The sequence below is a fragment of the Micrasema longulum genome, unplaced genomic scaffold (assembly GCF_059751315.1).
Source record: "Micrasema longulum isolate JH-2025_06_02 unplaced genomic scaffold, ASM5975131v1 h1tg000931l, whole genome shotgun sequence".
NCBI classification, from domain to species: Eukaryota; Metazoa; Arthropoda; class Insecta; order Trichoptera; family Brachycentridae; genus Micrasema; species Micrasema longulum.
Window position 1 is genome coordinate 159,727 of NW_028278122.1, and position 12,831 is coordinate 172,557.

General features: G+C 30.1%; 3 protein-coding genes across 3 annotated transcripts in view; 1 reads left to right on the forward strand and 2 right to left on the reverse strand.

Moving 5' to 3' along the window:
• The window catches only part of LOC148278075 (farnesol dehydrogenase-like), a 37,668-nt gene extending 35,993 nt beyond the window's left edge, over nucleotides 1-1,675 (reverse strand). Inside the window, exon 1 of the mRNA XM_088231912.1 lies at nucleotides 1,313-1,675. Within this exon, the coding sequence (XP_088088038.1) occupies nucleotides 1,313-1,456 (144 nt within the window). The 5' untranslated portion in view covers nucleotides 1,457-1,675. The remainder of the gene's footprint in view (nucleotides 1-1,312) is intronic.
• Nucleotides 1-12,831, forward strand: part of Hs3st-A (Heparan sulfate 3-O sulfotransferase-A) — a 228,658-nt gene that overhangs the window by 128,834 nt on the left and 86,993 nt on the right. The window lies entirely within an intron of this gene.
• The window catches only part of LOC148278076 (uncharacterized), a 32,544-nt gene continuing 29,163 nt past the window's right edge, over nucleotides 9,451-12,831 (reverse strand). The window contains exons 14-15 of the mRNA XM_088231911.1: nucleotides 10,861-11,028; nucleotides 9,451-9,936 (exon numbers count right to left, since the gene is read on the reverse strand). Of these exons, the coding sequence (XP_088088037.1) occupies nucleotides 9,895-9,936; nucleotides 10,861-11,028 (210 nt within the window). The 3' untranslated portion in view covers nucleotides 9,451-9,894. The remainder of the gene's footprint in view (nucleotides 9,937-10,860; nucleotides 11,029-12,831) is intronic.

Sequence of the window (12,831 nt, forward strand, 5' to 3'; positions counted from 1 at the left end):
ATAATTCAAAACCACATTTATAGAAGACAAGTAATCCAAGCTCGCAAATCCCTGCACAACGAGGCAGACATGAATCACTATGCGCTAAATATGGGATATGCATAAGCGACATTATGTAGGCACTATAGATGGGAGTTTAAATTATTTAAAAATACTAGCAGTTACAGTTACCATTCCGTAAATTAAACTGTTTTGTAAACGGTTTCTAAATAACAGTTATGAGCAGCGTGGGTAAAAGATCAGGAACAAACAGCTGCTGAAACAGTTTCACAATAACAAATTAAACTTTTACTTTTTTTTTTGGTCGCGATACGTCATCCTTTTATTTTCATCTTTATCTTTGGGAACAGAAAAACATGCAGGGTGTCAGTCTAATGATTACGGTGGTTGGGCATCAATGCAGGCTGGTTTTTGTCGTCAATCAGTTATAAACGAGCTACAAGACGTCAACGGGCGTCTGTCATTTTCGCTCTGAAATAATCTTGGAAATTAACCAAATACACCAAAACGCGTCTAACTAGTCTATCTGTCAAAAACCAAATACGCTTCCGTGTGGTCAAAAATTGACAGATTACTGTATTTTGCAGACTACAAGATGCATCGGACCATAGAACGCACCCCAATTTTTGTTTGAATTTTCAAAATAAAAAAGTGCGTCTTGTGGTCCGAAAAATACGGTTATTGTGTGCATAGGTTCTTGCAATTATTTATAAGAAATTTCACGTTTATTTTTTTTATGGAACTTCGTACGTTGTAATTTCACGATAAACAGTTTTTAAAATTTATTTATACCTGTGATGTTTCGTTTTATGTATCCGTGGGGATAACGGATACAGCTTTGAGTGTAAAATAGAACTGAAATCCTCGACGGGTGTTTTTGACTCGATGACTCTAGTAAAATCCTAAAAAAGAAATCAATTTGAGATAAGTCTACCACGTAGTGTTGGAGTATTCGCTTTTCATGTTAGATCGATAAAAAATAGGACTTGTAAATCCTATTTTCAATTTCTGATTTCTTGAAGTAGTTCTTCACTAATATACTTCATTCTTTCTGAACTAGCACCTGGTACGTAAAAGTGATTACCTTACCTTTCATGTAATAGAAATGATCGAGAGACGCTGCATTTGGAGTACAAATGCAGTGTTATATGCACCACTGGGTCCGTACTTAGTATATCCGTATGTGGAAATGATTAACTCCGTTTTCCCGATTATTATAAAATAAGTTAAATACATTGGCGGAACGGTGCAGAGTTTAAATTATTGATCATTTCATCCAAAGACGGTATCGCTACAAAGCTGATTGATTTACCTGTATCTTATGGTGTCTCCTCGCAAGTCCTACAACTGTCATCCCATGGTCTGCAAGAGCTAAGGCAGTGGAAGCTCCGATTCCCGTACTTGCTCCAGTAACCACTGCAACCTTCCTCTCCCAACGATTCATCCCGGACGCCATGATTGAACTACCCTTAATACTTAAAGACAACCACGTAATAAAAAACAAATTTATCACTCTCACAAATCACAAGAAAATAAATCCACTTTTTCTAAGTTCACTTCACAAAACTGAATTTGTTTGTTGTATTATTTTCAATTGCTTTATTATGTTTTATTTAAATATTGTTTTATTACTGCGGCATGTACGTTGGTTCAGTGCGCTTCTCTAAAAGATACTGAATTGCCGAACGATACCTAATACACCTTTTCCGAGTTATTTTCTGAACGCGGATGCATAAATTAAACAATTTGGTAATGGAAGAGCGTATAAAAGAATCATTCGTTTACAAAGAAGCTACTCGTAATATTCTTAAATAATGCAGTGATAAAATCGCCAGTTGACAGGCAAAACTTATTAAGTACAGATTTATGTTAAATGACTATATCGCTAAATCCTATATTTTTCAACGATCTTTTGCAAAACTGTTGCGAGTGAAATTATGCAATCATAAAAAGCTGTTTCCGGTCGCTTAATGAACTTGTGTTTTTTTCAAGAAAGAGATTGATGAAAAACAAATAACTTACTCTACTTTATATCTGTAGGTAACTAACGAAATATTATTTATGCTTAACCTTTCATTCCGGCGTATATTCAAATAAACACGAAACTTAAGATTCATTTTCTTCCGTACTCGGCAAAATTAAAAACCTGCAAGTTTATTTTTGAGATTCTCATAAAGATTTTTTCAGAGAGGTTTAAGATTTACCAGTTCCTCTATTCTTGAAATCGTTTTTATATATTTATTTTGCTTAAGCAATAAAAAATTTTTTAGCCTATATATTATAGTGATATGTTTGGTTATAAAGATGTTAAACTTGCTTTGTTTCTTTGTTATTCTGAATACGTATTTTTTAAAATATGAATATATATATATTTATATATTTAAGTCCCAAATCGAGATTTATTGATCCTAGGAACGTAATTCACATGTATTACTTTGAATAAATCAAACGCTTTGTATTACATGGAAAACAAAATTTAAAAAATACTGCTCAACTCTCTAAGTACGTTTCTACTTTTTTGTTTATGTTGGTAGTCAGCATTAAAGAGAAAAGTTGTTTTTTTTATTTGACTCTTTGCTTTTTTAAATATCTGTATGTTTTTTTGTTGGTAAGGTGTATTTAATCTTCAATAGTTTATAGTCACTGGCACTTGAACTGTAAGACTAATCATCGTACCTTAACGTAACAAAACAATTGATCGAGATACACTGCTTTGATAAAACAATGCAGTGCCGATTGCAATATTAAAACATGAATGATGACCATTTATCATCCAATTTTTTTTGTCGAACAAGTTCGATCACGGGGGTTCTCGTGCGATGAACGCTCTCCTGTACGTTTGGCGTTTCTTCTATCGGCGTATGGAATATCTTGCAGTTATTACGGAATACCCTACTTTTCAAATAGCTTATTTACGATTGTTCAAGAGTTCATATATCTTTCTTACGTCAGCGCTAAAACGCGAGATTTATTTATAGTGATCTTGTCTATGAAAAAATGAGAACGCGGATAATTTCTGGTAAAGACGTTAATAGAAAATACAGAATGAATCTTATATTGGTCAATTTTTTCACATGTTTTTCTACGAAAAAGAAACCTAGAGAGAGATTGAGAAATTCGTTGAAAAACGACTAATGAATGTCTTCGAATGCCTGTTATTGGTAGTATTTTTGTTTTCTTTTATACATTTTGTAACATTTGCAATTCTGCATTTATGTTTTAACATGCGTATTTCTTCTGTCAGGGAAAAAAACAACTGCAACCAAGATGCATCCTCAAATCAGTTTTTTACGAATCTTTTATTTTTACGATATTCATAATTATTTTACTAAAAAAAATACTGTTAATGAGACTTATTCTAACACATATTATTTTAAGTTAACCATTATTTCAATAAAGCTTACGGACTCGTTTTGAAGTCCCTAAAGTAAAATGACATTTTTAAATATTCAATAACCATTATCCAAAGATACCACGGGCATGTGTTAACGATAACGATATTAAAAAAGCAGATTTGATGTTATGTCTACACAAGATACTATCATAAGTCGAAAAAAAATATTAAAATTTAAAAAATCCATACGTAGCTATACCAACATCACAGTTTTGATTGATAACATAATTTGTAGATTATTGGTGGATTTGTTGCCTTATATTATTTAAAATAAAGATGTTATTTAGATAATCAAAGTTTTCTTATTCCTCTAAAAAACTTATTATTTATAAAGTACTAATGTTGCATTAATTTTCTTTTTTATTATTACCTAGTTGAATACTTCGACCTTCGCAAATTTCACCACATAACCGAATATTGCACGCAACTACACTGGCTCAGAATCAGGCATAGAATAAACATTCACATTCTATCACTTCTTCACAATATTTGAAATAATCCCACTTCGCCTGTTTATCTGAGAGAGCTCTTCAAACCTTCACGGACTATCTCTTCGTTCTAGTGACGAGAGAACTCTTTTAATACCCTTTTATCGCTCTTATTTTCTTGCCTCCTTTTTCACAGTAGTAGCTGCTCGATTGTGGAATAATCTACCAACTCATGTTAGAGACGCCTTTTCTTTATTTACATTATGTCAAGATTGATATGTCACTATCTAAATAGTTAAGTTCCTTTATCTTTCTTCTTTACTTCCCATCCCCACTCCTCTCTTTATAGTATAGTATTATTTTTTTATGTATTTTTATTTTCTTAATCTTTGTTTTTAATTTTTGAATAAAATTGTAAGATTTAATATGTCCATGTACTTGTAATTTTCTCAAACTAAACGGTTTGGGTAGGTAGGAAGAAATTGCCTTAAGGCAATATGCCCGCCCTTATATGTATATAAACTGTATATGTACATAAAGTGTTTAATAAAATAAATAAATAATACATACCACATTATTGTTATCTTAAATAATTCTCAACTTTATTTTGTAATATTTTTATTTTTATTTTATTTATTTTTCATAAAAGAGAAATACTAGAGCTCTTATTATTTACTCAAATATTCAAATTTTCAGACCATTTCCTAAAAGTTATAAATGACTTGTGCTGGAAAAATGAAAATCGAGTTTCGGTAGAGTGGGATTTGAACCTGGGACCTTTGGTCCGTGAGTCCACCAACTACCACGGGACCACAACTCGATTAAGTTTTAGACAACTAATTTAAAACAAAAAAAAATTCATGTTTATTATTATTTTTCTTGCTAAATATTTTATGTTCACTTAATTGTTTAGTTTTAATTATTCTATTTTATTTCATATAATGTTCTACATAATTATTGTTGACTGCTTTATAATAATATTTCTGTTAAACATTTCTTTTGTAAAAGGTTCTTTGAACCGTTGATGTATAAATAAATAAATATGCCTTTTAATTCCTAAATACAATCATAAAATAGACTAGAACGTGAATGCGACTAAACTACTCATTTATGAGTAGTTTAGTCGCTTTCTGTTTGATGCTCGTATGCGGTTTCTGGAATATTATAATTCTATGGCTACAGAGTATCAAAATCTCTTTTCCATTCAGCCAATTTCAGGTCTTATTTTCTGTAAATGCCAAGTCTTCCATGTTCTTTTTAAGAGGTTCTCTAGTTTATCTGGAATTAAAAAGATAATCGAACCTACGATCTTGCGCATGCCAGTCAGTTACGTTGACTGTGTACTGCGACATACATTATTTATCTGTTTTTTAAGGATAATAATTTTACATTAACATAGTTAAGAGCAAGCTAACGCAATGTTGGCATGACATCATTGATTTTGTGAAATGTCTTATACTCTGAGAGACTTGGAATTTAAATTTGACCAGGTAGATAGCTACTTACGTCCATACGTAGGTTTCCAAATAAATAAAGTATTTTTAGAACTGGCGTAATGAAGAATATTTCAAATATTTTCTTAATAGTCCGTATTTAAAAAATACTCGCATGAATGTAATAATTTTCAATTAAAAAATAAATATGACATTATTTTCGTCCCAAAAAACTTTAAATAGTTTGTTATTAGGTGCACGGACATTACTGTTTATAGTAATCAAATAAGCTAATACAGAATAATAACATAAAATTAAATACAAATAGTGTAAAGTATAAACACTTACTTATTTTTTAATTTGTATATACCACTTCAACTTATACGTCGACCGGTTTTAAGGTCACTTCCTTAACATCAACTAAGTTAGAATTACTCTACTCGCGTTGCTATTATTTTCTTGAAAACAAGCTCTTTTACTTCACAAAAGTCAACAGATGGAAGAGTTGAGGAAATGTGGATGTTCAAACATGGGCAGAATGGTAAATGTTACACAATGTGTAATGTGGCTACTTAAACCAGCCAATGACAGGTCATAAGCCCTGTTAATCCCTGGACTTCCATATTCTCTTCTTAAAAATGTTTTCCCTCTCTGTTGAAATAAATTTTAATAATATTTTCTATTAAAAATTATTGCATGAAGGAAACATAAAAATGAAAGGGGAGAAAAAGAGGATTATATGAATTTTAACTGGAATATTTTTAAAAGAGGACCTTTTTAAAAGAGTTATGTTTATGTTAATAAAAGGCATTTGTGCCGTGTAAACACTAATAAAAAATAAAAATAAGAAGTTTTTTGTATTTTTTTGTATGCTATTGCATGAATTATTTCTAATCTTTCTAGATGGTCTAAATAAATGCCATTTTTATTAACATGTAAAATTTCTACCTCCGTTTCCTAATTAAAATTATGGTTTTAGGATATAAGATGATTTGCGAATTCTGAGAAGCTTTTACTGCTTCGATTAGTTATTATTATATGAACTTTGATTCGTATTTTAAATTTACGTGAAATTTTTCCAATATACCTAGAAATTTGGGATAGTGAATAAAAAAGTCCTTGGTTAAGTTTTATTTTATTTAATTTGGCCAGTGAATATTGTCTGCATAAGAGATTAGAATAAACTTACCTTACTTTGAGTTTTTTTTGTGAATACGGGCGTAAACATTTCTTTTGATTTGTGCAAAATGAGCAAATACATTAAAAAAATATATATATATATATATATATATATATATATACGCCTTAACTTGTTTGCGAATGATATTGTAATATATTTTTTTATCTAACGCAACAAATGTCAAATGTGTTTTTAAAACTGCCTAATTTTTAAATTTAAATTTGACGGTGCATATAAACTACAAAATTAATGCATTGCATATTGATTGTAGTAAAAAGTAAACTATTTGAATAAATTAATATTCTCATCGGCTTTGCCAGCAAACGAACCAGAGACCTCATAATGTTATAAAAACGTTTTTTTTATGTATTTTTTAAATTGTATTATCTTAAAACTTCATAAAAAAATACATTTTTGCTGACGAAATATTATAACATAATCATAAATATTTGTCGTGGTTAATCATTTCTGATACTTTTTTTTTATTTTACGCATCTAATTACATTTATTGTTTGACAAAACTAACTAATCAGTTTTGATTAAATAATCATAATATTCATACTCACACCATCCTGGCAAATAGGAACAAACCTGAATAAAAATATTAAAAAACCATATAAACGTATTTTCAATGCCTAATAGTTATTCAAATTTAAATTCATGTATAAACATTTTAATGTTTGCCAATAAAATAACTGTATTGATGATGTCATTATCGCTAACTATGATAATTCTATTTGTTAATTATTTATTCAAACAGCGACAAATCACAACAAAAAAGTGCGATTTGTCCGAAACCGAGAACATAATTTTGGATACGTATATAAAATGTACAATCCAAGTAATATTAGCAAGTATCGGACTAAATGTTCGTCTACTGAAGTCATTTGGTATTCATACAGGAAATAATGAAGTCATCTTCTAAAAGTAGCTATTATGAGACATGCACATATATTGTAATAAGTACGGTGTTTTGTTTTTACAGCTATTACACGACAGTAAGTAGAATTGTGCGTGCGTGTGTGTGTGTGCGTAAGTAAAAAAAATGTATCTGTATTTTTATGGGAGAGGTATACTGCCCTCATAAGCAAAAAAGTAGTTTTTTGACAAAAATCACAAAACGAATTAATTGTCAGGTAATTTTTTGAAAGAAATTTCGAACCATTTGACATAATTTAGCAATAGGCAGTAAATATTTCAGTACCAAAAACGATACATTTTTTTTAAAGCAATTACATAATATTTAGAGATTTGTAAGGAAAAACTCAGTGTAGATATGACCCACACTGGTTTTATGCCTTGAAATACTTTACTTTTACTTATGATTTTTTATCAGTTTTTTTTTCTCACAAGTCAACAAATTGAAGAATTCAAGAAATGTGGTTGTTTAAACAATGTCCGAACGGTGAAAGCTATACAGTGTATAAAGGGGCCACTTAGTCCAACTAACGACAGATCGTGAGCCTTGTAAATCCCTAGACTTCCACATTCCCTACTAAAAAATATTTTCCCTTCTTTTGCAATAAAGTTAGATCCTTATAACTTCCTTGGAAGCAAAATCTAGCATGTCTACAAAAATAAGCGCAACCGACTCAAAATAATGTTAACAATTTTTTTAGAAAAAAATTAATTAATTTACTTTATTCTTCACGCTTTGAGACCTGAATTAACTCCTTTAAATGAATAAAATCGTATTCTGTGTTGGTTCGATTCCCGATATATTTGGAAAATGGTTTTTATGCTGGAATATTTCATAGTCCCAGGGCCGCGATTATGAACGGATATCTTCATCGGTATATACTGAGACGGTATAAACGAATATCAATATTTATGTATGAAAGTGTGTATATTTGTATGAAAATTCAAAACATATTCGTCGGTAGCCGGTAATTGAACGTGTTAAAAAAAATGTAAAAGTTTTATATTTTTCATACAGAAAACTTAATTTTACTTTGTAGATAAAATTGAAGATAACTTTTAACTTCCCATCAGAATCGTACCCTGGAATAAAATGTCACAAAAATGATCAAGTTAAGCTGTCTTTGGTGTACCAAAGCAGTGCTTTATGCTCCGTTAACTAAGGAAAGGGAACGACGATGATGTACTAGAAGAATTGATTATTTTTTATCTTTGCGACTAAATGCAAATTATTTTAACCCCCCTTATCCCACACACCATACCTCTACAAACACAAAATACTATGTCGCTAACAAATGTGGTAACACATGACGGCCACATTAAAAATAATGAAATTAGAAAATGGTGTAATAACGAAATTGTTTTTTGTAGCAATAAAAGAAGCGGGTGTGTCCATTTTTTTGTTTGTTTTATAATTCTTATTTAAGTAAGCTATATCACAACAAACAACAAACAAACCATCACGCCGCCGTTTCTCTGTAAAGGTAGGCAGAGAGAAAATTATTTTTTCCTTAATTTGAAAATAGAGTACATCTTTAATTTCTTGGACTAGCATCCCTTTCACGAACCCCTACCTTTCCCCTTAAAAAAACCCTGGTCCGCGTAGGGGAGGGGTAAGGGTTTGTTGAAGGGATACTAGTCCGAGAAATTAAAGACTTACATCGTTTTCAAATCACAGAAAAAAGCCTTAAAAAATTATCAGATTTAAAAAAAAGTTTACCACGAGCAATATTTTTCTGGAGTTTCCCGGTCTGGCCGTGAAACACCGTGTATATATGCACTTATTTTTACAGAAACAAAAATTAACTAAAAATATTACCTTTACTATGAAGCGAGGAGAGGGGATGGGATGGAGCTAGTATTATATACTCATTTAGTGTTTATAAATATTATATAGGTCACGTAAAAAGACTTAAAACCAGAAGGAAAATGGGGCCGTTACGCGTGTGTACGATGGGTACCATTAACTTGAAGATTTTAGGCCATAAAAGTTGAGAGGATAATAAATATCGCGACCCTACGCAGCATCGTAGTAGATTGTATAAAATCAAATATATGGGGGGTTCGATTTAGGCTAGGAAATTAAAAAAATCCAAAGAAGTTTATACAAATATTATATTTATTAGAGATTTATTAAAAAAAACACATTAAAAACAATAAATTAATAAAACTAACTGATTAAATCATCATTGAATTTCCTTGCAACGTAGTAAAGTTATAAAATTTAAAATCATAATAATTATTAAAAATAACAATCAACACATTAAAACCTAAATGAAAATGTTTAATAAAATTTGTCGTTAACCACTCACTGACTTTTCTACGTCTTTCAGTTTTGAGACATACCCGTCTTTTCATCAGGATACTAATTATCGTAGAATTAGCATGTTAGTATAATTATGGTCCTGATGAAAATACGGGCACGTCTCGAAATGGTAGACAGAAAAGTTAGTAAGCGGTTATACACTAATATTTGGTAATATTTATTGAAATATTTTACAATATCAACACATAAATGGAAATTATTAAATGATTATTACATTATAATGCTTGCCCAAATGCCTGTACTGATATGTCGTGAATCTGAAAAAAAAAAAGGATTTTCATACGATTTAAACAAATATGTTAACTACATGTATTTTAAGATTGGTTTTTTGTAGTTATTACTATATTCAATGTTCAACAAATGCTAAATACCTGTACTGGGCCAAATTTTTAAAAATAAGTAGGGTTTTCAACATTTGTCTCAAAATACATTTAAAAAAACACAAACGTGTTAAATGAATTAAAATGTTTAAAATAAACAATAAAAGATAATAATTAAAAAATAAGCATAATATTCATTTTATTGATTCAATTATTTAGAATTTACGAAACAAATATAAAGTTTAACATAATATTATGGTAATAAAATAGGAAACAAGTTTTTTTAAACATCGTTAATATAATACCTATTTTATGTTTATTATATAAAAAAATTTCAATAAAACGTTTAAACCTGTTTGTGCCTTCTACATTCATTCTTATCTCAACGTACAAAGGTAATAATATATTTTAAAAAACATTGGAAAAAAAAAATAAAGATTTAAAACCATTGCGTTGAAAAAAAGCATAATGAATATGTTACACGGGAAATTGGAAATAAAAAATGTTTTGTTACGCGTGATAAAAATTAAAGCATTAAATTGTACCGCACTACTAACGACGTCACTAGTTCTTCCGAATCAATTAATGATAGTGTTGTGATAGATTTCGAGTTAACAGGAAGCTAATTCACCAATCAGCGGATTTCACCGAAAAATACTTGTCACGTCACACATGATTTAATTAAAATAATATATTAAAAATGCTTAATTTGATAGCCATTTAAAAAAACACTGAATTTCCTCATTTGTTGTGAATATTGGCATAATTTTGCTATTTTATTAAATGAGAATAAGTTTGTTATTCTGTATTTTTTTATTAAAAAATATTATAAATCGTAAAGAAATAATTGCTAAATCTTACTTGCGAGTAAGGCGGCGTTGAGAGAGCATACACCACGGCGTCAACGACATCGTCTGTTCGCAAGAATCCGTGTGGAAGAGGAGCATTTTCGTTTTCGTCTTCATCCGCCGTTTTTACTTTAGCCAAGTCACGAACCAGCTCCGTGTAGACAGAACCGGGACTAATGCACTGTGGAATTAATACGGTAGAGGGCTCTTTAATTGTATGTATATATATTTTTTAAATACAGCATAACGTCGTATTACACGTAATGGAAAATTGAACAAGATACTAGTAAAAAATCTGAATTCTGACAGAATTCTAAAAAAAAGGTTGCAGCGTATCTTGATCCTTACATGATGGTAAGGTGATTAGTCTTACGCTTCAGGTGCCAGTCCAAGGACTATTAAATAAAAATACATATTTCGTATAAACCATGTCGGGAATCGAACCCGACTTGCAAACGCGCTGACCATAATTACGAGGCAGACTAAAAAGTACTTAAATCGACAAAATGTTTCTAAAATATACCGTCATGAAAAAAAGTATACATCTGTATATGTATGTTTTAATAAATAGAAAACCAGTTTTAAATTATTTTTTTTACATTTTATTCCGAAGTATTTCTATGCGCGCGCAGGATTTGAGTAAATATTTGGATCAAAATTGCATAGAACGTGTTTTAAAATAAGGCATTTGTATACAATTTTTAAACAGTTTTTGCATTTGTATGCTATATGAAGTATGTACTTGTACAATACAACATATTTGTATGCTCTTCGGAGTTATTATATCAAAATTAAACATGTAGTCTTCGAACGATAATTTTTACTAATGCATCCATTAAGCTTATTTTTTTGTAGTTAAAATCATAGACTTATTTTGAAATTATATTAAGTACTTAAAAAAATAAAAGAAAAAGTGAAAAGACTATTTAAAATTGAAGAAAGTGTTTGTACTGTTAGTGCTTGTCGATTAATGAACACCAAAATATTTGGTTCCAGTTACTTATTTATTATATATACGGCCTAAGCCAATGAAGAACTTCAGCCCTACGGGAAATTGGATACAAAAAATGTTTTCTTGCGGGCGGTAAAAATTATAGCATTCACTTGTAATGCGAAAATTCTTGAAAATGTACGAAAAAATTTTTTTTTTAAAAAAAACGCACTATTTTTAATGACGTTACTGGTTCATATGAAACATCCAATGCTATGAGAGCTCTGAAGGATATCCGGTTTGGTCACCATAAACGAATCAATCGAAAGAACTGTCAGAAAACAACCTCTGACGTCACGCGCGGAGTTTTTTCGGTAAATAAAACTTTAAAAAATCATACCGCTGATAATACGATAAATGAAAATAAATTTTTTGGCTTAGTTTAATATTCTATTAACAAATAAAAAAATACATTATTATGGCAGTTACATGAATAAACAAATGTACAAGAAATTGAAATAAAAAAACACATATCTATGGAGCAAGTCTTATGTTCAATTTATTGCCAACGGGTTTTAGAAGGCACTATCTAGAGAGACAAGGGCAAAATTAGACAAGGTGTATTCGATCAGGGGTGCAATTATGAATCTTCTCTATCCCCATGAGAGTGGTTAATTTGGGGATATTTTTTTTACCATACGACTAATTTTTGCTTCATATATGGCCACACTGATGATTAAACGTCAAAAAATATGAACACGTAAAATCAAACATGATGATTTTCATTAAGTATATTATTGCGACCTTAAGCATTACCCAAAACACTTAATTAGGTTAAATTGACCAAACCGTATTAGTTTTATTTCCGTTTTTCAAGCAGTTTTTAACATCATTGGACGTTTGATCATCAGTGTGGCCATCATATCAAGCAAAGTATCATCGCATTAAAAATTTAAAAATATTTTTTTTGCACAACAACAGGCCAGGAGACCCAATTATAGTAGTGAATTACATCACAGAACACCCAGGCTTGAGAAAAATCATATTTATTTT